General features: G+C 40.0%; 1 protein-coding gene across 1 annotated transcript in view; it reads right to left on the bottom strand.

Annotated features, from left to right (window-relative positions):
- The window catches only part of CTDP1 (CTD phosphatase subunit 1), a 176,067-nt gene that overhangs the window by 115,025 nt on the left and 35,531 nt on the right, over positions 1-25,511 (bottom strand). Inside the window, exons 9-10 of the mRNA XM_067537538.1 lie at positions 11,266-11,407; positions 8,445-8,675 (exon numbers count right to left, since the gene is read on the bottom strand). Coding sequence (XP_067393639.1) covers positions 8,445-8,675; positions 11,266-11,407 — 373 coding nt within the window. The remainder of the gene's footprint in view (positions 1-8,444; positions 8,676-11,265; positions 11,408-25,511) is intronic.

The following is a 25,511-nucleotide window of genomic DNA, read 5'->3' as shown; positions in this document are numbered from 1 at the left end:
GATGAATCAGCAGCTGCAAAAGCAGAGGGTGGTAATGGGCGTCTCTTCTAACCTCTACTCCTTCTCCTTGGCAATTCCTGAGCCTGAGGGACAAACTCTGGAAAATGCTAGGACTGATGAGAAGGGAACACCTTCAGTTTCACTGCTGGGACATACGTAGAGTCTCATCCACTTTTCTGAGAAAAGCAAAAATGGTCAATCCTAGATTGCCTGTGGCACCTTTGGAGGAAGGCCAGAAGAATGTAACCAGGATAAGCACCTCATCATGATAGCAGAGGCCTTGCGGCGAACTACAGATTCTGCTGCATCAAGACCTGCCTGCAGAGCTGTTCTTGCGACCAACTTTCCCTCTTCTATTAAAACTGGGAACTCCTGTTTTATCTCATCTGGGAGTTTGTCTTTCAACTCAAACTGTATGCCATACAGTGAAATCAAAACACCACAGCAAAACTTGCTGGTTTGCAATACAAAGCTGTAACCTGCCTGTGGAATAGAAGGTTCCTCTCAAAAAAGTCCACTTTCTCATCCTCTTTATTTTTGGGATTGATGCCTGGTGTCCTTATCTTTTTCTCATTCACTGTTGCCACTACAGGGGAACCTGGAGAGGGATTATTATATAATTGCTTAAACCCCTGAGTGGGGTCATAGTACTGCCTCTACATTCTTTTTGCAGAAGTTGGCAAGGAAGCTGGGGTCTGACAGAGGACCCTCTCCCTATAAATGGGACTATTCTGGCTAGAGATGCAGATGTCAAAATGTCTACCAGCTTGCAGAACTTTTCCTGGACCTCCTTCGGATGGATGATTAGGGCCATTGCTATTGTCCTCAATAATTCCTGATGGATCAGGAAATGGAGAAATAGGCGGTACCATAATTGCCTCAACAGAAGATGAGGAAGAGGATGCTAATGGTACCAAGGGCTGGTCCAGATCCTGCTCCTCTTGCAACTGGTCATGAGAAGGATCCCGAATCTGGTCAGCACTGGGCTTGGCACTGATGCTAGTGGCGCTGATGCTCCTGACTGACCAGTAGATGGAGCTAGCTGAGGTGGCTGCAGGGATACTCCTTGCTGGAACTAAGTCTGAAACCACGGTGGGCAGGTGGCATACGTCTGGAGGGCGGAGACATGCTAGCTTGGGGGACAGGATCCCACTTCAGAGTCTGATGAAAAAGAAGCATGACCATGGAGGCACCATACCAATCAGTACTCAAGAAGATGGACCAAGCTCTGCAGAAAAGGAAACCAGGGAGATCATTTGTGGCTTTCCTCAGGTGATAAAACTTTAAATCCAATGGATCTGCCCCATGATGAGGTGAAGGCGCTGACAGCAGTACCTTGGGTGCCAGACCCAGGCAAGTATCCTGAACTGCAGTGACAGCACCACCAAGAGGCTTAGTAACTCTCAAATGCCTCAGGTGTAGATGGCACTGGGAAGACATTCTGCAGTATGACGACATGAGGACATGTCGTTGAAGGTGCTTTGGGAGGTGGTCTCAACAGGCCCGTACTGGGTTCTGGAGTCAACAAACTGCCCTGCTCAGAAGTGTGCTCTGGGGAGTATTTCCTCCTTGAACGCATGCCTGAGTCTTTAAAAGAGCCCAACATCTATGCATCTTTCAACAATCCTGGCACAGAGTCCAATTTCTGATGCCTCTTGGTACTGGCTACGGCAATCTGCCTCTCGATACTGGTAGCGCCAGAGTTGTGCCGAGATGGCCCAATACCCAGACCAAAGTAAACAGCTCAAGACGGAGGATGTAGCACGGATTCGAGCAGTAGATATTTTAGTCTGGCTGCCCTGTCTTTTTTAGATTGGGGCTTAAAGCTCTTACAAATGGCCTCCCCCAAGCAAGTAAGGCAGCTGAGGTGTGGATCACTAGTGACAGGGTTTGAAATCCAGAGAGCACAGGTATCCAGACACAAAACAATATATATATGTTACTAAAAACTAATGAATTATTAACTACACTAACTATACAATGGGTACTATTTACAGGATATGACTAAAGATTTGCAAGAAGCAAGGACAGGGAGCTCCAATAACTGTCACTGGCAGCAGGAAGGAACTGAGGTAAGTCAGAGGTGGCTCGGCCCTTTATGCCTGTACATGGTGTGCGAGGCAGTAGAGAGCCTAATGGATACTGTTAAGAGAAAAACTCTCAGACTTCTATGCACTGGAGCGCACAAACACCTACAGTGGAATGGACATGTGCAATCACTCAAAGAACATTGGGTTGCTGTATCTAGGCTATCTCCTCCCACCTGGTTTAGTATGCCAGGGTCTCATAAAAATTCCTATTATGCGGTATGAACTCCCTGCTGAAATAGCAATGCCATTTAATACAACTGGCAGTTTAATCACTTTCAACACTAGTATTTTTGGAACTAGCATATATAGGCTCTGAATTTAACTCCAGACACATTTAGTTCTTACACTTTTTGGATACTTCTAAAGCAGAACCAGAAGATAGGTCCTTTTTAATTGTGAATTGGATCTGTAACCAAAGCCATAGGGACAGGGTCAGAATAATGCATCTGAAGTTTGAATTTGTTGAGATTATGTTCTGGTTTTAGCCCCTCTCTACCTACACTGATAGTTTGTCCTGGAGGTGACTTCTATGAAAACAACTGAACAAAACTTTGAAAAACAGATGCCCAAAATAAATCCCTATTAGGAACCTAAATAAATCTGGCTGAATTTCGGAAGTCTTGAACACCTGCAGTCCCCGCTGACTATAGTGAAATATAGATGCCTGAAATTAAGCACCAACTTTGAACATTTTGGCTTGTTGTTTTCAGGATGTTTATAAAAAGGATCATGTTTTGTCAGCTCTAGCTATCTCACAACTGTGGGACAGTGAAGTGTAACTGTTACTTCCCAATATTCAGGCTGCTAAGCAGGAACACAACATGGGCAAAATATTTAAACTTAAGTGGTAGGCAGGTGGCAAGTTGTGAATATTTTTTCTGTGTGGCTAAGAACTGTGCAGATCCAACTGTGTTTTTCTGTGTCTCTCATTTCCCATTCTGGACCACTTGTTTGTCTCATCCCCTCATTATGTCTGGTCTTTCAGACTGTAAACTCTGAGACCGGGACTGATATTTTCTATATTTGGACAGCATCTAACACAGTGGAGCCTCAACACAGTTGGCTTCTGGGTGCTACCACAATATAAACGTTAAATACTCTTTTTTTTTTTTTTTTTTTAAATTAACTTAGAGAAAAGCACCCATTTGCCAGGAAAGTGTTTCCCTGATTACCACTCTATAGTGCATTTGTCATGGCCCAGTAAACATAAGAACTTAAGCAGAAATGCCTTTAACCAATATTCCCCATAATTTTCCTAGAAGCCTCAGTGGACCTTTCAAAATTAGTCAATGCTCTACCAAGTTTGTAAATTTTTTTTTAAACCAGTTTTTGTAAAACTCTTGCTTACGAAACTATTTGACAAATAAAAAATTGGATTTGAAATGAACTAATGATTAGAACAGCTCCTGTTAACACCAAGAAAGGAGTGAATCTGGAAAAAGTTAGCTTCTTATAGGACTATACCCCTAAGTAGCGTTAACTGTTTGTACCGTTCTATATAATTGGCAAATTTGAAGTCAGACAGGGTCAACTGAGGAATTTGCATAATCCATAAAAAAACATCATGAGTATGCAGAAGTCATTTTCCCCTTAGGTTTTTGCCCAATATATTACAAGTTGTTCTTGGAGGCCAAGTTAGGACCAAAGTTTGACCTCCAACCATGAAAAACAAGGTTACTTACCAGTAACTGATGTTCTTCAAGATGTGTTGCTCAAGTCCATTCCACTATAGGTGTGCGCACGCCTCTGTGCGCAGTTACCTGGAACATTTTTCCCCATAGCAGGTCCTGTAGGGCCGGATCCAGTGCCCTCTGTAGCCCCACACACATGCCACAGAATATGAGGTGCTGCCGGCCCTACGCCCCCTCAGTCCATTCTTTCTGCCAATTCTGGCAGTGGGGATGGGGGGTGGGTTGTGGAATGGACATGAGCAACACATCTTGAAAAACATCAGTTACTGGTAAGTAACCTTGTTTTCTTCGAGTGCTTGCTTATGTCCATTCCACTATAGGTGACTAACAAGCAATACCTTTGGAGGTGGATCGGAGTTACCGGTGAGCTGCCCTCAGCACCGCTCTTCCGAATCCTGCATTTCTCTCTGCTGGACGATGGCGTAGTGGGATGAGAAGGTATGCACCAACGACCAGGTGGCAGCTTTGCAGATGTCTTGCCGGGCAGTCTCTCCAGGAAGGCTGTAGATGAGGTTTGAGCTTTGGTTGAGTGCGCTGTGATGGTTCCTGGAAGTGGCACCTTCACCTGCTCATAGCAGAACTTGATGTATGATGTAATCCATGAAGCGATGCGCTGGGTGGAGACAGGTGAGCCTTTCATCCGGTCGGCCACTGCAACGAAGAGCTGCGTCGATTTCCGGAATGGCTTTGTACACTTGATGTAGACGGCCAAGGCTCATTTCACGTCCGGCGAATGCCATCTCCTCTCCTCCTCCGAACCATGAGGTTTGGGAAAAAACAAGGACAAAAATGTCTTGATTACAATGAAATTGGGAAGCCACCTTGGGTAGGAAGGCCGGATGCGGCCTCAGCTGAACCTTGTCCTTATAGAATTCTGTATAAGGGGGCTCCAAGGTCAAGGCCCTAATCTCGGAGATCCTCCTGGCTGAGGTAATGGCCACCAGGAAGGCTACCTTCCATGAAAGGATGAGCAAAGGGCATGAAGCCATGGGTTCAAAGGGGGGCCCCGTGAGTCTCGAGAGGACCAGGTTGAGATCCCAGGAGGCACTGGGTCATGGACCTGTGAATAGAGCCTCTCCACCCCCTCGAGGAACCTGACCAACATGGGACGGGAAAACAGCTATCTTCCCCTCTAGCAGCTGATGGAAGGCAGAAATGGCCGCCAGGTGAACCTTCAACGAGACCAGCACCAGACCCTGGAGTTTTAGCTGGAGCAGGTACTCCAGGATTGCCTGTATAAGTGAGAGGCTGGGTGGAATACCCCGGGACTCCGCCCAACATGTAAACTGCTTCCACTTAGCCCAATACACGACCTATGTAGAAGGTTTCCTGCTGCCAAGCAGGACTTGCTGGACCTGCACCGAGCAGGCTCTCTCTCCCTCCATCAGCCACAGAGCCTCCAGGCATGAGGTGCAGGGAGTCCAGGTCCGGGTGCAACAGGCGACCGTGGTCCTGGGATAGAAGGTCGTGGCATCTCGGGATCTCCAAGGGTGGGGCGATTGAAAGGTCCAGCAGCATGCTGAACCAGTGCTGTTTCAGCCAGGCCGGAGCGATGAGTATAACATTCACACTGTCCCTCTATTTTCAGCAGGACCTTGGGTAGGAGTGGAATGAATGGGAGCTGTCCAAGCGCCACTTGGCAGACCTTGACTGGTGCCACCTCCTGGCATGTCCTGCGTCCGGTGCCGGAGATTGACGTCGGCACTAAGAGGGAGACTTCACATCCTGTGCCGGAGCAGGTCAACTCGACGATACCCACCTAGACTGACTACTGGGGGAGCGGCTCTGCTCTACCCTCAGAGACCGTCTGATGGGAGATCTTCCTCCCTGTACTGGGGATCTCCACCACCATTCAGGGGGACCCAACGCGGGTTTCCCCTGTGACACCAGCCTCTTCTCCCGCAGCGCTGCCTCCATCAACAGGGCTTTCAACTGGATTTCTCGGTCCTTTTGAGTCCTCAGCTTGAAAGCCCTACAGATCTTGCACCTCTCTTTTCTGTGGTCTTCCCCCAAGCACTTAAGGCAGCGGTTGTAGGGGGTCGCTGAGCGGGAAGGCCTTCCCACAGAAGGCACACGGTTCGAATCCTGGCGATCGGGGCATGGCCCGGCCGTTTGAAGTCCCCGCAGGAACTTGTCTTATCTCTAACTACTCTTAACAACACTTAACTACTACTTAACTAACTAATACTAACTTAGAATATCAAACAAGTCCAAACAAGGGGAATAGTACTTGCTGAGAGCAAGGTTAGTTCCAGCAACCGTCACGGGCAGAAAGAAGGAACTGAGGGGTGTAGGGCCGGCAGCACCTCATATACCATGGCATGTGCGCGGGGCTCCAGGGGGTGCTGGAGCCGGTCCTACAGGATCTGCTAAGGGGAAAAAAGTTCTGGGTAACTGTGCACGGACGCGTGCACACACCTATAGTGGAATGGACATGAGCAAGTACTCGAAGAAAAACTTGTAATCTTGAAAGCTATTACTTCCACATTATTCTTTATTTTAAAATTCAGAATACCCATTTATTTCACAATCTCATTTTTCTTCTTCTGAAGTCTTCATTAAATTCTTAGATTTTCCTTTCTCCAAGAGAATTTGCAAAATTTTGGACATAATATGCAGTATTTTTGGTTACAACCAAAGCAGTCCAATAGTACCACAATCACTGGATATCAGAAGTGCTATAGAATAAATCACGAGGAGGGAAAACAATTTTCCAAAGGCCTACTTTGGGACTGGTTTCTCAGAAGCTCCCAGCTGAACATACCAATTGATGTATACCTTTTGGAAGAGGAAAACAATCAAATGAGGTACAACTTTTGCATTACAAAGCAAAATTAAAATAGTTGTGTGGATGTCAATTTTTAGTTCAGTAGTTTGTAAATTTGGAGGGGGAGAAGGGAAGAATATGCAGATTAAAAAGTGTGCTTTTGAAGTTGTTGATTGATACATTAACACATTACAAACCTTTACATGCAAGCATTTTAGGAAAGCCATACATGAACTCAGTCAAACACAGAAGTTACCCAGCTTCTTGAAACTTTGAGACAAATTCCTCTTTCCTAATGTTAGATAAGGAACAAAACCTTTCCAATTACTCTTTCAAGAATACTTGCTGTCTTGATTGTTTCAAGTTTCTTTCTTGCCTGATCATTTAATAGATTATTAAAATGAAATGCAGACTAAAAAGTGGTGATTTAGAAAAGGAGCTGAAAAGAAAATTGCCTTTTCAAATATAAGAATAGAATTTAAGAAATTCATGTTGCCAGGGGGCAAGGAAAGTGGAATGAAGGAGACAAAGAAAAAAACATCATGAAAGTGGGAAGGAAGAAGTGAAAGCATGTAAAGGCTTTTGACAAAGAAAGAAGAGTGGCAAGAGATTTTTGTAATACATGAAGACTTAAAGAATATTAAGGACAGAGATGGTAAAAAGGAGAACATGCAGAAGAGTAGCTTGCATAACTTCCATTGACTTCTTAACTTCCGTTGTGTGTGGCGTTTTCACTGTGCTGTGCCACTTGAGGGGGTGGTTTTAACAAATCAGCTTCCAGATCGAATGAGCAGGTCTTCACTGACCGCTTAATTGAGCCACATAGATCAATCTGACAGTGGCAAATTTGCTGTCATCAGTGAAGACATACCCTCAGCATTTATAATGCTTTATACTCCTGTAGCACCTTTGAAGATCTCAAGTGCTTTCACAGATAATTAAGTTAGCCCTAATACTCTGCTAAGCAATTAGCAGCTACATTTTATGGATGGAGAAACTGAGATACAGATAGGGGGCCTAAATTCTGTCAATTAAGTCAACAGGAGTTGCTGAGTGCTCAGCACTTTTGAAAATTAGCTCACTTATTTAAGGACCTAAAACCCATACTTAGGAGCCTAACCAAGACTTCCACTTTTGAAAGTCTTGGCTTACATGACCTGCCCAAGATCACAAAGAAAGTCTGTGGCAGGGCTCCCAGATCACTTAGTTGCTAACTCTGCGCATTTAAATCACAAAGCCAGCCTTCTTCTCCTTATATTTTAGTATCTTAATTCAAAGGTGAGTTCATGTTTATAGTGCAGACAGATTAGCACAAACTCACTGGAACACTAATTAGTTAACTCTTTAAAAACAAAGATTAACCTCAAAATAAGATCCTAGAGTAATCTCCCATCTGAAAGTATGTGTATGATATAAACAAAGAGGAAAAGTTCTCAAACAAAAATGATAATGCAGCCAGATGTATTTTATTTGATAGCCAAACAACAAATCCAACGTAATGAATAAAACTTCTTTAGAAATGAAATTCACATGCAACACATACTTGTTTTGGGATATAAATTATCCTAATAAATTTGAGAGCACATAAAATACAAGAACAATCTATTCTCTTCAGGGTTTCTACAAATAGTTAAGGAAGCCCTATAAGGAATTAAACTCATTTGTATCACCACAGCCGTTAACCTATTTCTGTTAATTTCCTTTAGTAAGATATTGCAAAAAGAGTTGAAACAATTTTTATTTTTAAAGAGGCAAGCTAACTAAGCCCAAAGCTAAGGTAACTAAGCTGACTGAATGAAATGTTATCAAGTAACAAAACAAAACAAAAAAGTGTGATCTTATAAAAATGAAATCTGAAAATAAACGTATGTGATCCTTAGCTACACTTTCATGTACCTGAAGGATGAGTGCTCCCCATGGACCGGTAAAGTGAGGGGAGGAGCTGGAGACTGGATATACAGAATCTGGCCAGACGACTGAGAGCCCTTCCTGATTAGCTTTCCAGTATTGGGATCATAAAGCCGAACTTCAGGACCTGGCTGAGACTTTGGATGGATGGGCGTCGGGTGAAACAGAGCGGTCTGGAACGTGCTGTGTGTATCAGGAAACGTGGCAGGACTGTTCTCTCTGTTGAATGAAAATTTTTAAAAAAAGTTACAAATAATTAATGTAAATTTCTAATGTAACTGGAAGTAGAAGCATCAGGATTTCCCTTGCAGAGATAGAACACATCATGCTCTGACAACCCAGAGTACTGGAGTTGTAATACCGATTATTTCAGGCCAAAATGGATTTGCCTTTTTTCTAAAACACAAAATAAATTGTTTATGGAGTATATGTTCTCAATATACATATGAAAATCCCACTGAACGTAATGAGATTAATGCATGCATACGGAGAAAACAGACTCAATGTCATAGGTATTCACTAAAATGAGAATGTTCTAAAATAGCTATCTTAAAGTATTTTCAAAATTTACAAAGTTTTTAAAACATTTAAAATCAATTTCCTCTGTAGCATTAAAAATACATAATATTTAGTCTATCACAGTAATTTGTAGATACTAATACAAACCAGCTAAAATGCATGCGCGTACACACACGCACGTTCAGTTGTACTAATAATTTGTATATAAATATTTGCTATTCAATATCGCATTTAAAGCAAAATGAAAAAACAGCAACTTCTGCCACATGAAAGAAATTTACAAAACACCAAATTAATTTACTATTGCACTACATCACATGAGTATTTTAGAAAAAAGCCATTAAAATGGCATCAAATACGTCAGTCACTTAAATTAATATAATGTGGAAATATATACACATACAATAGCATGGATAGAAGAACTAACTATGCATCATATAGTGATGTAAGAAGGAGGCAAACCTATTTTAAGAAGGGTGCTCAAAAACAGTAAGTTAATCTCATATGTTTATACATGCCACCCTTTTGAAATTCTATCACAACATTGAGATTTAAGATCAACGGATACCTCGTGAAATGCTTCATAGATATAATTATCCATTTCTCTCCAACGTTCTTAATAAACTCATCTTAATGCAAACAGAATATTTTCTCAGAGTTTATCTGCTTTTGTAATTTATTCCTCATCTGAAATTGTAAACCATCTACGATAGCAATCATTGCTACCAACAACTGAGAGCAGAGGTTTTGACGTCAGAAAAAATGCAGGCACTGCTACATTTTAACTGAAGTCTTAAGCTGTATTTTAAAAGTCTCCGTATTAAAAATATGGAAAAAGTATATGATGCTAGAGCAACATTTTATTTAAAATGAATGTGCTTAGTATATGGAAGAGAAGACTATCACTGCAGCTCATTGATACTGCAGTGGGAATTTTAAGTAAGCAGGAAGGTCAAACTTTTGATCTTACAGGAAGTGATGTTGGCAATTCACTGAATGACATTCTGCTAAGGATTATTTTCTGTCTGGAGATGCCATCCTTTAGTGAAAGAATAACTAAGGTATTGAATATTTGTGTGTGTAAGCTCTCATGGCACATTTTAAAAACCAGTGTAGTTACAACCTGACTATACTTTGGCCAAAATTTTCAAGGCTTCTAGATTCTGTTTAAGCTTCTCATTAAAAATTGCCTCATTTTTAGACATCTTGGTTACCCACAAACCCTATTTACGTTACAAATGTTAATCCACACATGATTTCAGTTAAGTCTTCACCAAAGGATAGCATCCTCCAGGCAGTAAGCAATCCCTAGTGCAACGTCATTCATTAAACACCAATGTCACTTTTTGCAGCACTGGGAATTTCCCAAAGCAATCTTCTATCCAAGTACAGTACTCTCTGACTGGTTTGCAAGCTTCACAAGATCAATTGATGTAATGCAAACAAGGATACAGCCCGGATTTACAATGTCTTGGATGAGAAACAAAAGCAGAACGTCCATTGGGAGCCCCTTGTCATCAGCTTTTCCAGTAACACCACCTCTTTCAAGAAGGCTCATCATCTATAGTGATCTCTGCCCCCTTTGGTGTTTTTCTTTAACCTTTCTTTTGCTTCTCCTCTCCCATCCAAGGTTTACCCCCTTCCCATTTATTGTTCGCCTCACTCAACTGTCTTTGTCTCCTGCTTTTCTCACCATGCCTCCTTCATTTCACTTATTTGTTCTCCCACCAGAGTTTTTCCCTCTGTTCTCATATTTTTCTCCCACTTTCTTTTCCAACCTCTTCCCAATTTTTTTCTTCCCACATGCTGTTTTTATCCTAAGTTTTTTTCCCTTTCCTTTTCCTGATTACCAAGTACAAAATGGCTAGCTGCTTAGGCTCCTCATACTCCGTGAATATGTATGCTTGCAGGGTGGGATACTGCATGATTATGTCATGCTGCACCTCCATTCCTGGTCCCTACTGGCCTCCACAGCACTAGTATCCAAAAGCACTACTCAGACCTCCTGCTGCTGAATAAAAGCCTCTGCTTGTGGTACTACTAGTCCCAGGGACTTCCCTGAACTCCAAAGCTTGGATGAACTGTCTCCCAGTGGTAGCTGTGCATGCAAATACCACAAGAAATTGGCTAAAATATGGCAAGGAATTTTCATATAAACCCTACATCTCTCACACATTTCTGGGTTCACCGTGCCTTATGAATCAACTCTCACACAGAATGAGAATAAAATCAGTCAAAACACTATCAACCTATATTTATTCCTTTTTTTGTTTTTGCATACTAATTTTACCTTTGTGTTTTGATGTAGTCATCCTTTAAGGGAAAGAGCTGCTCCTCTACCTTGTCCCAACGCTCCAAGCAGCTCCATAGCCAGTCAGGGTTTACAACATGGAGGTGTTTACAGTCCAGAGCTTGCCGTACTTTTTCTGTGCCTATTATTAAGTCAAATTATTATTATTATTACTATTACAGTGTTCTGAGTAGAAAAGAAGAGGCTTAAGTGCATGATAGTGTAAGTTTTTAAATAGGATATTTTGGAACCAATTTTGAAAGTTATCAAAGACATTACAGGTCATGTTAAAACAAGTGTACGTTGCACGAAGGTATTTTACAAAAAGCTTCTTAATGGTGAAAATTTTTTGTGAAATTCCTTAGTCCAGACACAGCCAGTGTGCAGCTAAATCTCATTCAAATGGGAACACTTTGGCATATCTGCACTGAGTAAACAAGCAAAAAGGTAAAGGGGAAAAAAAAATTACATTTCCGCAAACATATCCTTGTATCAAAAGATACCACAGTCTAAAGGAGGAGTGGCCAAAGAGTGGCCCCACTGAGCACCCCTAAAAGCCTAAGCATGTTTCATAATGTTTGTGCGTGTAGTGTTCTGTTATACCACAGCAGTTATATCACACTAGCTGTCAAGCATGTGGTCACCTGCTTTGATTTGCTATGAGTCTGGCAGGAGTTAACTTTATATGAAAGCAGAAATCATGGACTTTTTAGTATCAAATGGGAATACTGAATGTAAAATTACTCAGGTCAGGCAAGTAAAGTGTCAACATGCACTCTGGGACAGTACAACACATCTGCAAAAGGAAGAGGGAATCCTAGAACCATTGTGGCCAAAGGCCATGATTTATAATGCAGTGTATAGACTAAAACTACTGATATGAGAGGCACTAGAAAGAGCAAAAGAACAGCTAGACGGCTACAGATCTCTCTAGAGAACTATCATGATCAATTAAATTACTTCATTATAGTGCAGATGCAAGGCAAACTCCCAAATACACAAATTAGTGACTAACCCTGAGGTGTAAACTGGGAGAAATCAAGCATATTTCAAATCCAGAGATGAGTGACTATGCAACTAATATTACAGGAAACACTAAGAAGGGCTTTTTACCCCAATGTCTGAAATATGTAATAAAGCAAGTATGACCATTACTAAATAAAAACACCAAAAACTTTCCATCAAGAAGAGATAAACACAAATGTTCTAATCCTGGGAGAATGGAGAGATTGCAACCTGCCACTGATTCACGAATAAATACTAATGATAAATAGACACGGGGGTGGGGAGAACACAATATGAAGCTCTATTCTGGAAAAATTATATCTAGCTCTGACAGACATCTGAAAGTTCTGCCTAATTTACACTTTGTAAACACCTGCATAGTTTATCAAGCCTGACTGCCAGATGCTGGGACTGGATGACAGGGGATGGATCATGCGATAACTGCCCTGTTCTGTTCATTCCCTCTGAAGCATTTGGCATTGGCCATTATCGGAAGACAACACTAGGCTAGATGGACCATTGGTCTGACCCAATATGACCATTCTCATGTTCTTTATTTGTTTGGTCACATCTTATCTAAAGAACAATGACATTAAAAATGGTTGTCACATTGCCATTCCATTAGTGGCCATTGCCCAATATGTGCTGCCAATGCCAAAAGCTTTGTCCGCATTGGCACGTGGTGTGAGATCAGATACATATTTACAATGCTATGAAATACTTATAAATATTATATAGACAGTGGAAATAAATGGGATGGTGTTAGGGATGGTAGATGCCATGTAAAGCATAACCAGAAAAATAATATTTTGGCAAATGTTCCCTCTACGCTACAAATCAGCCCTCTAAAGTGAAGGACAACACACTTAAAAACAGCAACTTCTCTGTTGCTGGCCTGTCAGTGCCACATAGAAAACCTGAGATTCTGTGTCATGGATACACACAACTCAAGAACAGCAAAACACAATCTAATTTACTCTGCTTATTTGGTCCCATGAGAAGGTTGGGTATTTAAATATTTAAGAATCCCTAATCTAGCATCTCACAAAGAGACGGATTGAGTCGTTATGAATCAATGCTGCCAAATTTAAAAGAAGATACAGCAGTACTCAAATTATGGGGAAAAAGTAAGGGGGCCCTTAATGAATGCAGACGGTTCCGCAGGCAACATGGAGAAAAATGCCAGGATATCCTTTAGCTAGCTCCTGTGCTAGCATCCTCTGTGCTGCTCAGCCAAGTCTTCAACAAAACTGTCTTCTCCCCTCTGCCTCTACCCATGCATACCTTCTGCACTGCCTCTTCCCCTATCCCTAACTGCCCCATCCTCCCTTAACCATTACCCCATCTTCTGCCCTGCCTCTTCCCCAGTGAAAACTGCCTCTTCCACACCCACCACAGCACCCCTTCTATCCATCTGCCTTTTGCCCATCCCCACCTACTGTCCTCACCTCTAATTTTGCTTTCCCCAGCCTGGTGCACCCACTAAGCACCCCCAGCTCACCTCCTGCTTGTAATACCCCTTCCGCCTTTCCTTGCCCTCCCCCCTTCCATTCTGACCCCCCAGACTCCTCGCCCCACTGCAGAGGTCCTAGAAGGGGCAGAGCCTGGTCTTTGCCCTCTTATCCCCCATGTCCCCTTTGGTAATAGCTCCCTTTCTCTCCCCTCTTTCCTTCTTGTAGGTCCCCTAGTCCTTGGCCCCTCCAGTCCCCTCATCTCCACCCACCTTCCCAAACCCATCTGTCTCTCTCCAGCCCATTGATGGAGGAGGAGTGTTTGTGATGAAATGCAGCAGGCTTCTATTGAGCAGCTGGCTATGGCATCTGGCAGCACCTCTTGCTTCCTGTCAGGAGGAAGAGACTGATGCAGAGTGGGGTGTCAGAGCCCAGGATCCACCAGTGAAGCACTGAGCCAAGGCAGCGGGACCTGCTATGGTTGAAGGACAACCTCTTCCCCAATGGGGTATCAGTAGACTGCTGCTGCTCTCCCTGCAGCTCCTGTGGCCATGCAGGGAGAATTAAGGGGGCCAAAACTTGCCTCCCACCCTGCACCTTTGAATAAGTCAGAACTGAGGTAGGCCCTAAAAGTAGGGGGTGGGGAGGCTTACAAGTAATTCAAGCATAGGGAGCTGGGGGAGGAAGAAGAGAGGCAAAAAGTAATAGTTCCTGCTCTCCAGGTCTGGACTTAAGCCTGCCTGAAACCACAAATTAAATTAATTTTGTGGTTTCAGCCTAGTTCTCAGGTAATTTATCTGCATAACTAGCAGCTAACAATTCTACTTCACTTGTGGTATTTGCCAAAGGAAGGACAAAATCTGGAATTTCAACAGCTGTGCAGAATATAACTGTGGTCCACAGCAAAGAGCTAGGTATCAAAATTTTACCCAGAGCCTCTCTTCAACCACAACAGGCTCTATCCTCCCTTCCTCGGCATTAAAGCACTCTTATAAATGTACAATTACTCTCCTGCAACATAAAATACTAAGCCTGTTGGCAGAGTAAAAATGGTAGAACTGCCCTTTCCCCACTTTTCTTCATCAGAAGGAAGGGAAAAGAAAACAAAGGTTAGGGAGATTCTTTTTAAAATTCCCTTTTAGAAGCTAATGAGATTTTTTCAGCTGCACTTTTAGATTAACCAACAGAAACATTTCCACAGATATATGTTTTTTTCCATATATCAGTGGCAGCAAATTTCACAGTTCCAGGATTAATAGCTGAAGAACCAAAACTATTTAAATCTCTCACCCAATAATAAGAAATACAGGTTGCCAAGTTAAGACAAGAATCCAACAATTAAAGATAAGAATGACAAAAAACTAAGCATCAAAGTAGTGCATTGTCAGGGCTTTCTAATAACTTAAAAATGCTTCATTTTAATTTATGCCAGGCATAAAACAAAATACTGTGTGGCTGGTGTAGAGTATCTGGAAGCTTATGCATTACAGCTCCAACAATGCTGACATCAACAAATGCTTACTGTGCATGCGACTGTAGACTGCCAAAACCAATTCTCTTAAAAACATGAAGAAAATAAGTCAGCATACAGAGATAATTCACATTTAATACACAGATAGTAAGTATAGCATGCACCCACACTCTGGGTGTCCCTAAACCTCTGACTACCAGAAGCAGAGACTGGACAACAGGGAATGGATTATTCAATAATTGCACTGTTCTATTCATTACCTCTGAAGGTTCTGGCACTTGCCACTGTTGGAAGACAATACCGGGCTAGACAGACCATTGATCTGACCCAATATGACCATTCTTATGTTTTGATTCAAATACATTTTTTAACTTAAGCTTCAGTCATAAAATTCTCAATGTTTCAGTATATTATAATTTAGGTAATTTGCAATATTCCATGCAGGCAGCCCCTGTTGAAATGTTATTTTTAATAGTAATAGGCACTTTTGAAATACCAAAGATTACATATGTTAAAACCACAAAGTTCATTAAATGCCAGTTACAGAGACTATATTTCAGTGGAAATAGAGCATAAAGATTGTGGGAGAAACAGAGATTCAGATTATTAGAGAGAGGATTTGGAAAGAAGCAGTGGTTCCAGACAGTAAAAAGTGAGAGGAGCTCTCCAGCCTACTGTAAGAGAAAGGGAAGAAAATGTATATTTAAAGGGAGCTAGAATTAAGCAGGCAAACAGGAAGAGGCCTAAAAGAATGAGAGGAATAAGTTCTTGATGAAGAACAGGAAGCTGTTCTTTATCTTGATTAAAAACAAGAAGCTGGCAAAAAGCTTGAGGACTAGGATGATGCAGTCTCTTGTACTAGGTATAAACAAGGAGACTAGTTGTGCTATTTTGGACATATTAAATTTTGTGTTCAGGGAGTTTAAGTTACCAGAAGCAATGGTCTCAAGTTGCAGTGGGGGAGGTTTACACTGGGTATTAGGAAAATAATTTTCACTAGGAGAGTGGTGAAACACTGGAATGGGTTACCTAGGGAGGTGGTGGAATCTCCATCCTTAGAGGTTTTTTAAGGCCCAGCTTGACAAAACCCTGGCTGGGATGATTTAGTTGGGTTAGCCCTGCTTGGAGCAGGGGGTTGGACTAGATGACCTCCTGAAGTCCCTTCCAACTCTAATCTTCTATGATTCCATGAATAAGGTTCACCAGAGATGCCCAAGATTTGTGGCATGCATGAAGTCCTAAACTGCCTGCACTTAAAATGCCCAGGTCCCTCATGATTGTTAACCAGTGTGTGCAATCTCATTTTCATTTGTAAGGGATTCAAGAGAAGAAATTTTCCGACACATTTTTAGAAGAGATAAGTTTATGGAGAGCATGTGTCAGGCTCCCACTGAATGGAAAAAATTTAGTTCAGCCACATTCAGGGTTCCACATATTCCAGAATTCTGTAGAATCACATATTCCCATGGAATTGTGCTCCAGTACCTAACCTTTCATTTAAAAAAAAAAAAAAAAAAAAAAAAAAAATTATTTTTAGACAGGGTTGTGAAGAAAGCAATAAAAACAAACTTTAATGATGTCTTTAATCTGTAGAAAACCTGAAACAGTACCACAGAGATGCGAGCATCTCCCATTCACCTCTACAGGGGATTGAGTCTAAACACTAATGATGCTGCTCCAGGCCCGAAAACTCTAACTGTCCCCCACCTGGCCATCAAAACTTCCAGCTTCCTCCCTGACAGCTTCTACAATTAAGTTATGCATAGCCATTACAATAATCTGTATCATACAGAAAACTGAAAATATGGAACGATGCAATGAACACTGAATAAACTGAGGCTGTTTTGGGGACTGCTGTCTCAAGATTTCACTTAGACAAGGATAATTAAAGTATTTAATGCATACATGACCTTCCTAGAGTGAAACTTAGTGAAAGTCAATTTAATTGGACAGAGAGAAAGTATTACCATATAGCAAAAACAACGAGAGTCCTGTAGCACCTTAAAGACCAACAAATTTCTGCAGGCATAAGCTTTTGTGGGCTGCAACCCACTTTGTCAGATGCATGAATGAACTATATGAGCCATAACGCCCCCTGGGCACTTTTTACTTTTAGGTCCACTCACAGAGCATTAGTCCACAAGAAAAAATATTCTAGACCCTCCAACTGGTAACACTTCTGAAGTGGTGAGGAACAACCTTTTCAGCCAGCTAGATTTTTCAGCTCTCATTAATTACTTTTTATAGATTTATTTATTTTGCAGTTTACCTTCTCTTTCCCATCCACCATCAAGTAACTGTTAAGCTTCAAATGGATTGGAATCTATCCCTTCGAGAAGTAAAGAGGAAAAAAAAGCAGCTAGGTAGGCAAGGACAGTTTATATGTTATGATGAAAAAACACTACAGGAAGTCATATTGGTTTCAGAGGGGCAGAACTGCAATTATATAATATTGGGAAGGGATTGCTTACTTTTAAATTCTGTATTGCAGTAATAAAGGAGATAAAGCTTATAGCAGTTTTAATAAAAGTTGTCTATTATTTTTAATACATTCTGCTACTAGAAAACATAACAGCTCTGGGCTTATAAACATCATTTATCTCTGCAACTAAAGACACAGAGTTGTTTCTGTGCATCCATGAAACCTTTCCATTCAGACACAGCTTCATGATCATGCTTAGAATTTTATCCTGGTAGACTTTTCAAGCAGAATGCAATCACAAATGGCAAAATAAATATTTTTAGGTCTATGATAAAAGCACAACTCAGATGTCATTTTAGGCATAAAAAATGAATCCAGGCTATTAACTATCTTTTGTAAAGAAAAGCATGACAGACTTATGGAGCATGACAACATGGGACATAATACATAGAAAACAATGTCTTTCTCATAGCTGCTTTGTTGATGTCTTAGCAACAGAAGCAAGGAAACAGCAATTGCACTACTATTTCTTTTAGTTTAAAAGGGTGCAAAGAGAACGACTGCAGACAAAACCTACTCAATTTGTAACTAATAAATAATAAAAGCAACACAATGCAATAAAAGTTTGTATTGGTGATTTCAGGTTATAATTTTATTGTTCTAGTCCTCTGGACAAGTATTTTGAAAAAGATTATTTTGGCACATCTAAAACTCAAAAGAGACTAAATATTGCAGTGGTTTGAATGACTAATAAGATTTTAAACTTTATTTTTATGGCCAAATTTACTATAGATTTCAATATTATTTAAAATGTTTAGCTGCTCTACCAGTTGGCTCTACCCTGTTTCTAGAGCAAATTGAATATTTCCCCTCTTCAGACAGCTGGGGTCTGTGACATATAAGTAAACATATCTACATTCGTTAACAGTCAGATTCTGAAGCTTTTATACAACAATGGCATCTTAAGAAAAAACTACTTAAAACTAATTAAAGACTTTAGAATTTTGCCCTAACTGAATTAAGTGCTTATGAAAAGTGATAGCTGGACTATTAGAGCGACACAAGCTCAGTTATGTTTTGCAAAAAAAAGGTTTTACAGAACTAGAACTAACAAAAACATTCCATGATTCTCTCCTTTTTAAATTCTCACTAAATTCACAGGTCACCATCCCTTCGCAGCCTTTGCAACTTCAACAGTGCATCACTGAGTTAGTGTAAGAGTACCAGAAAGTGAACTCACTTATATATAGTCACTGTCCAAGCTAAATGCAGTACAAAAGTTGGACTTTTTAAGCTCAATCTGAGCAATTCATGATATATGTCCACAGACCTGTGTTGAAGATATATTGAATCCGACACCCCTTAAAAAGGTATTAAACCAAACCAGATGGTAGACTGGCATACCTCTTCAGACTATCTCCAAAGTGTAACTGCTCTGGCCCTGTCAATACACTGTAAATGAAAGAACCCAATGCACTTATAATGAATCAGAAGAGCCAAACTTAAGAGGAATACAAGATTTGTTGACAATAAGTGGAAGTAAAAGAATTCCAGTTCATATTGCAGTTTGATCTCTAAGTACCACTTAGGTATTTCACTAAACTTCTAATTTTGATATATCTTTGTATGGCCCATTCACAAAATGAATGTTACTAAATTCCCAAACCTGAAGAGCTTTGTGTAAGATCAAAAACTTACCTCTCATATCAACAGAAGTTGGTCCAATTAAAAACATTACCTCACTCACCTTGTCTGTATAATATCCTGGGACCGACATGGCTACAACAACACAGCATATATTAAATCCTTGTCATGTAGCTTTCTAAAGTCCTATAGCTTTGCATAATATTTTGTGACTGGTGAAAAACTTGGGATGAAATTGGTGAAAAGATCACTAAATTTATTCTGCTTTTTAAAAGGAAGGAAAATTTTGGGGCCTAAACAAATTAACTGACACTGTCCCATTTACTACCACCCCAATATTGCCTGATACAAGCCCTGTCAAGAAACTGCACAGCTTTATCTTTTAGCTAACGCTCAGTGAAGAAAGCCAACCAAAGCATTTCATATTTAGGCTTGGAAAGATTAGATTTTTTAAAATCTATAAATTGTCAATTTCACCATCCACCCGGAAACAATAAAAACAATTTAAATCAATAATAGAATTTTACACATATGATAAGAAAAAAAAATACTGTTTGAGAACTCAATCTGATTTAAGGCTATTACTCTGTACATTTTGAAGTGATGTTGACAATTTGTGTTTTAATGGTTATGAAGCTTTAACTCTTTGAATATCAACCTATATTGTTTTAAAATAACTGTCTGATGCTCAGCCAGCTAAATTTTCATAGTTGCAGAAAATTAACTACATAAAATAATTTAAAAAGCTTAAAAAATAATCAAGTGTCCGTCAAAGTTAGAAATATTTATAAAAAATCATGAAAAGTAGAATTCTGCCAAGCCTATTCATATTTCTTCAGAGACCACTGAAACAATGGGAACAGTTGATTTTGTGAAATTTATAAATATGTGAAAACAAATTGCTACAACATGGTCCACCCAGTTCAGTAAATTGTTGCTTATAGCCAATGCCAGATGTTTCAAAAGATGGCATAAAAATCTATAGACTACATCTGGCTGGGAGAAATTATGTGGAGAAACTACTTTCCCGCATCAGAGGATTATCAGTTTGCTTTGAAGCATGAGGATTGATAGCCTTTGCAATATCTGTTCACGTAGCTGCAGATGCTTTCTTATTACTTAAGTAAAATAAAGATCTTCTCTTTAGATATCAGATTCTTACACACACACACACTTAATTTCTTTTTTAGATCCTTATTAAGCAAGGGGTTAAATTAGGGGTACTATTACCTCAGAGTAACAGAAAAGTTACCCAAAACTGATTGTGGTAAAATAAGCTCAAATAGAACACAGCCACAAAAAAGAAAAAAGGCTGTCAGACTGCATAGCACTATGTACAGAAACCCACTGTACATTTAAAAGGAAACATTCAAGTTTTCAGCAAATGCTCATAAATGCTCTGCCATTATATGGCAAACAGTAAGGTGATGTCCCTTGGGCTGTCTCACCTATCTCAGATAAAATAAGGAGACATCAAAGACACATGCCAAAAAGTCACTGTGTGTAAGTGTGGATAATTAAATTATTTTACAGTAGTACCACATGCCCTGATCTGGATCAGAGTTCTGCTGTGATAGATTTGTGGAGACAAAGGTAGATGTCTGTGCCCACCCCAAAGAGTTTACAATCTAAGAATGTATACAATTCTCATTTTGTTTCAGTCTCAAGAAAACACTAGACACCAAACAAAGGTCCAGCTAGCATTTTACATCTTCATCTGCTTATCAGCTCCTCTAATGAAGTGCACAACTTATGTTTTAGACTCCTAACTTCATTCCAGTGTCCTTGGAGCCCTTGTTGCTGTTTATTGTCATGGACTTCATTTTGCAAAATGCCTCCAAGCATATTACTTGTTTTGTCACTTAATATATACTATGTAAGGAACCAGCATTGTAATTCAACTAATTGCCAGCCACAATTACCTGCAAATCTCAAAGACACCTCTCGTCTTTTGGTCCATTTGTCAATAGTTGTTATGAAGGGTAAAAAGATGTATAGTACAATCATTTCTATCTGTATCTAGGAGAGAAATAATTAACTCCACAGCCATATACAGGTTGTATTACTCAAATGTTCTGCAGCTGGTGTGCGGAAGACGGTACAATGGTGTTATTTTAATGTAAGAACTCTTTTCCACCATTGCTATGGGAATTTTCTAAATAGTTGTGGAGGACTACATTCCTGATCATTAGGTTGTAAAGATGAACAATTCTCTCTATGAAGTAACACTCCATACAGAGAAGGCCCATTTATTTTGCAATGGTGTTCAAATACAGTATTGTTAATTAGTTTTCCAAGTATTAATACATTCAGTTCACATATTATGAAGAAGTATATTAATACAATTAAAACCTAAAGTTAAACCTAATATTTATATTAAGCTAACAGTAGTGGATGATTCACTGAAGGAAGTGCAGTCACTTAAGACATTTGTGATTAAACAGTTTTGGAAACTGAGTTCTTATTTACTCACACTTTTTTTTTTTTTTTGTAGAAAAAAAGATACCATACACGCCTAACAAAACTATATTAGTAGTGAAATTATACATTCCAGAAACAACAAAAAAGCCCCCAAAATGTTTCACTATGATGTATTATGTGTCATAGACCCAGATTCGGCAACAGTCAACGGGAGTTACGCAAGCTACGCAAAAAACTTGCGTAACTCCCGTCAACTTCTCTGCTTCTCTTCTGCGCGCCATCTTCACTGAACTGCGCCAATGGGAACCGTGTTCCCGTCGACGCAGCGCTATGCCACTGGTGAAGGTGGTCTTAGTACATTGATTTCTGGATCGACTGAGCAGGTCTACAATGACCGCTGAGTCAATCCAGAGAAATAGATCTGACGGCAGAGACTTTGCTGCCGTCAGTGTAGCTGTAGCCTTACTCTCTACCTAGCCTTGAATAATACTGATACTTTCAATTAAAAAGAGATAGCATTACACCACAGAAGGAAATTTTGCAAAGCAACACAATAAATATGTCCAGAAGTTATCTGCACACTTTTTTTCAAGAAAAACCAGAACTGGAAACTGATGCAAATTTTTTGTAATAATTTTGTGGAGTGTTTATATGTAATAGAGCCAAGAAAATACTTCTAAAGTTTACTTTTTACACAAGGAAACACACAAAATAAAATCTAAGTATCATTTGCACTGTGGCAGTGATCAAATATTCCGAACAGATTCCCAAACAGATTCAAGGCCTTATTGGACAAAGTGCTGAATGTACACACAGGAAGACATTACCCTTTGATAGATAGTTAATCTAATCTGAAGCAAGACACAGTAAGTATAAAACTATAGGGAAGTGAGAAGGAAGAGAAAGATAATGATTAAGAGATGTTGTAGGTACATTAGCTACTGAACAACACCATGGCTCAAACATCCAACCCCCCCCTCCCCCCTCCCACACAGAAGAAATCTGCTATCCCTGACACCCACTCAACCAAGCCACGGAATTGGCTGCATGATTTATTATAAGCATCACAGCAGAGGCAAGTGTTAAGGAGAGTTTTGAAGGAGAGGTTTGTGATTACAGACTAGATTAGGAAGGGCATTCATGCCTAAGGGTCAGCATGCCTAAGGGTCAGCAGAGACATTTGTACAACTAAGAACAGATTCTATAAAAGTGGGTATTACCAAAAGATAGAACCTATTTTTGTTCAAGCAAAATTGGAGTGTTTATGATTGTGGAAGTAGCTGGGACAAAAATGTATTTTTAAAAAGTGACAGTACTTAAAGTAGTAGAGAGTTATATTGAATACTTTAAATTACATCACATGAAGGCAGACAATTAAATATTGACAAATTTTATAAGTGCTTGCATAGAAATGCTAGAAGTCTAAAATAGTAAGACAGGTAAACCTGCGTGCCTAGTATTAAATGAGGATATTGATATAATAGGCATCACAGAAAGTTGGTGGAATGACGATAATCAATGGGACGCAGTAACACCAGGTACAAAATATACAGGAGTAACAGAGTAGGTCACAGTAGTGGGGGAGTGGCACTGTATGTGAAAGAAAGCATAGAGTCAAATATTGTAAAAATTTTCAATGAATCCAACTGTACCACAGAATCTCTATGCACAGAAATTCCATGTTTCATTAGTAAGAGTCTAGCAATGGGACTATACTATGAACCACCTGACCAGGACGGTGACAGTGACTATGAAACACACAGAGAGAGATTAGAGGCTACAAACCAAAAAAACCAAAAAAATAATAATGGGGGATTTCAGCTATCCCCATATTGACTGGGTCCCTGTCACCTCAGGATAGGATGCAGAGATAAAATTTCTAGACACCATTAATGACTGCTTCTTGGAGCAGCTAGCCCTGGAACCCACAAGGGGAAAGGCAATTCTTGATTTAGTCCTAAATGAAGCATAGGATCTAGTTTGAGAAGTGCATATAGATGAAACATTTGGTAATAGCAACCATAATGTAATTATATTTAACATCCTCGTAGGGGTGAAAATACCAAAGAAACTCACCACAATAGAATTTAACTTCAAAAAGCAGAACTACACAAAAATGAAGAAGCTAGTTAAGGGAAATTAAAAGGAACAGTCACAGGGGTGAAATGTCTGCAAGATGCATGGAAACTATTTAAAAACAATATGATGGAGGCTCAAACTAAATATATACCCCAAATCAAACAAACAAAACCAAAAGAAGAGTAAGATGACCAAAATGCCACCACCATGGCTAAAGAGCAAAGTAAAAGAGCAAAAAGGCAAAACAAAGAAACAAAAAGTACCTCAGATGCAGGAAACCTGTCAAAATCAGTGGGACCACTGGACAATAACCTTGCAAAAAGAGCACCAAAGGAAGACAAGGCCATTGCAGAGAAGCTAAATGAATTTATTACATCAGTTTCCACTGCAGAGGATTGAGGAAGATTTACCCTGAGCCACTGGTTTTAGGCGACAAATCTGAGGAACTGTCCCAGACTGAGGTGTTAGTGGAGGAAGTTTTAGAACAAATTGGTAAATTAAATAAGTCACCAGGACCAGATGGTATAAGTTCAGAAGGAACTCAAATATGAAATTGCAAAACGACTAACTGTGGTATGTAACCTATTGCGCTTAAATCAGCCTCTGTACTACATGACTGGATGATAGCTAATGCAATGCCGATTTCTAAAACAGGCTTCGGAGGCAATTCTGGCAATTACAGGCCGATAAGCCTAACTTCAGTATGAGGCAAACTGGCTGAAACTACAGTAAAGAACAGAATTATTAGATAGATGAACACAATATGTTGGAGGAAGAGTCAACACAGCTTTTGTAAAGAGAAATTATGCCTCACAAATCTACTAGAATTCTCTGTGTGTGTGTGTGGGGGGCGGGGAGGGTGGTATATAAAACCGAAAATATCATAATGCCACTATATAAATATATGGTATGCCCCCATCTTGAAAACTGCATGCACTTTTGATCACTCCATCTCAAAAGATGTATTAGAACTTGAAAAATTCCGAGAAGGGCAACAAAAATTATGAGGAGTATAAAACAGCTTCCATATGAAGAGTGATTAAAACGACTGGGATTGTTCAGCTTAGAAAAGAGATGACTAAAGGGGGATATTATAAAGATCTACAAAATCATGAATGGTTTCAAGAAAGTGAATAGGGAAGTTTTATTTACTACGTCACATAACATGCAAACCAGGGGTCACCCAATGAAATTAATAGGCAGTATGTTTAAAACCAAACAAGAAAATACTTTATACAACACAGTCAATTTGTGGAACTCATTGCCAGGAGATGCTGTGAAGATCAAAAGTATAACTGGGTTAAAAAAAAAAAAAAGCTATTAGATAAATTCATGGAAGATAGTCCATCAATGGCTATTAGCCAATATGTTCAGGGACACAACCCCATGCTGAGTGTCCCTAAATTTCTGATTGCCAGAAGCTGAGATGGGATGACGGGATGGATTACTTGATAACTGCTCTGTTCTGTTCATTCTGTTCTGAAGCATCTGGCACTGGCCACTAACAGAGACAGGATATTGGGCTTGATAGACCATTAGTCTGACCCAATACGGCCACTCTTATGTTCTTTCTTACAAGCTTGCAAAGTTAAAGTCACCAAAGTATGCAGAAATGCCACATAAAACACAGAACTTGGAGTACTCATTTGTAAGCAATAACATATTTACTCTTGCGGTAAATGAAATATTTAGAGTAAAATAATTGAAACCACCAACATTACCAAAATAACTTTAATTTGTTTGTTTTTTGCGT

Source organism: Emydura macquarii, unplaced genomic scaffold (assembly GCF_026122565.2).
Source record: "Emydura macquarii macquarii isolate MOO-44397 ecotype Brisbane River unplaced genomic scaffold, CSIRO-AGI_Emac_v2 contig_431, whole genome shotgun sequence".
Taxonomy (NCBI): domain Eukaryota; kingdom Metazoa; phylum Chordata; order Testudines; family Chelidae; genus Emydura; species Emydura macquarii.
The sequence above is the reverse complement of the archived record's forward strand: the minus strand, read 5'-3'. Positions and strand labels throughout refer to the sequence as shown.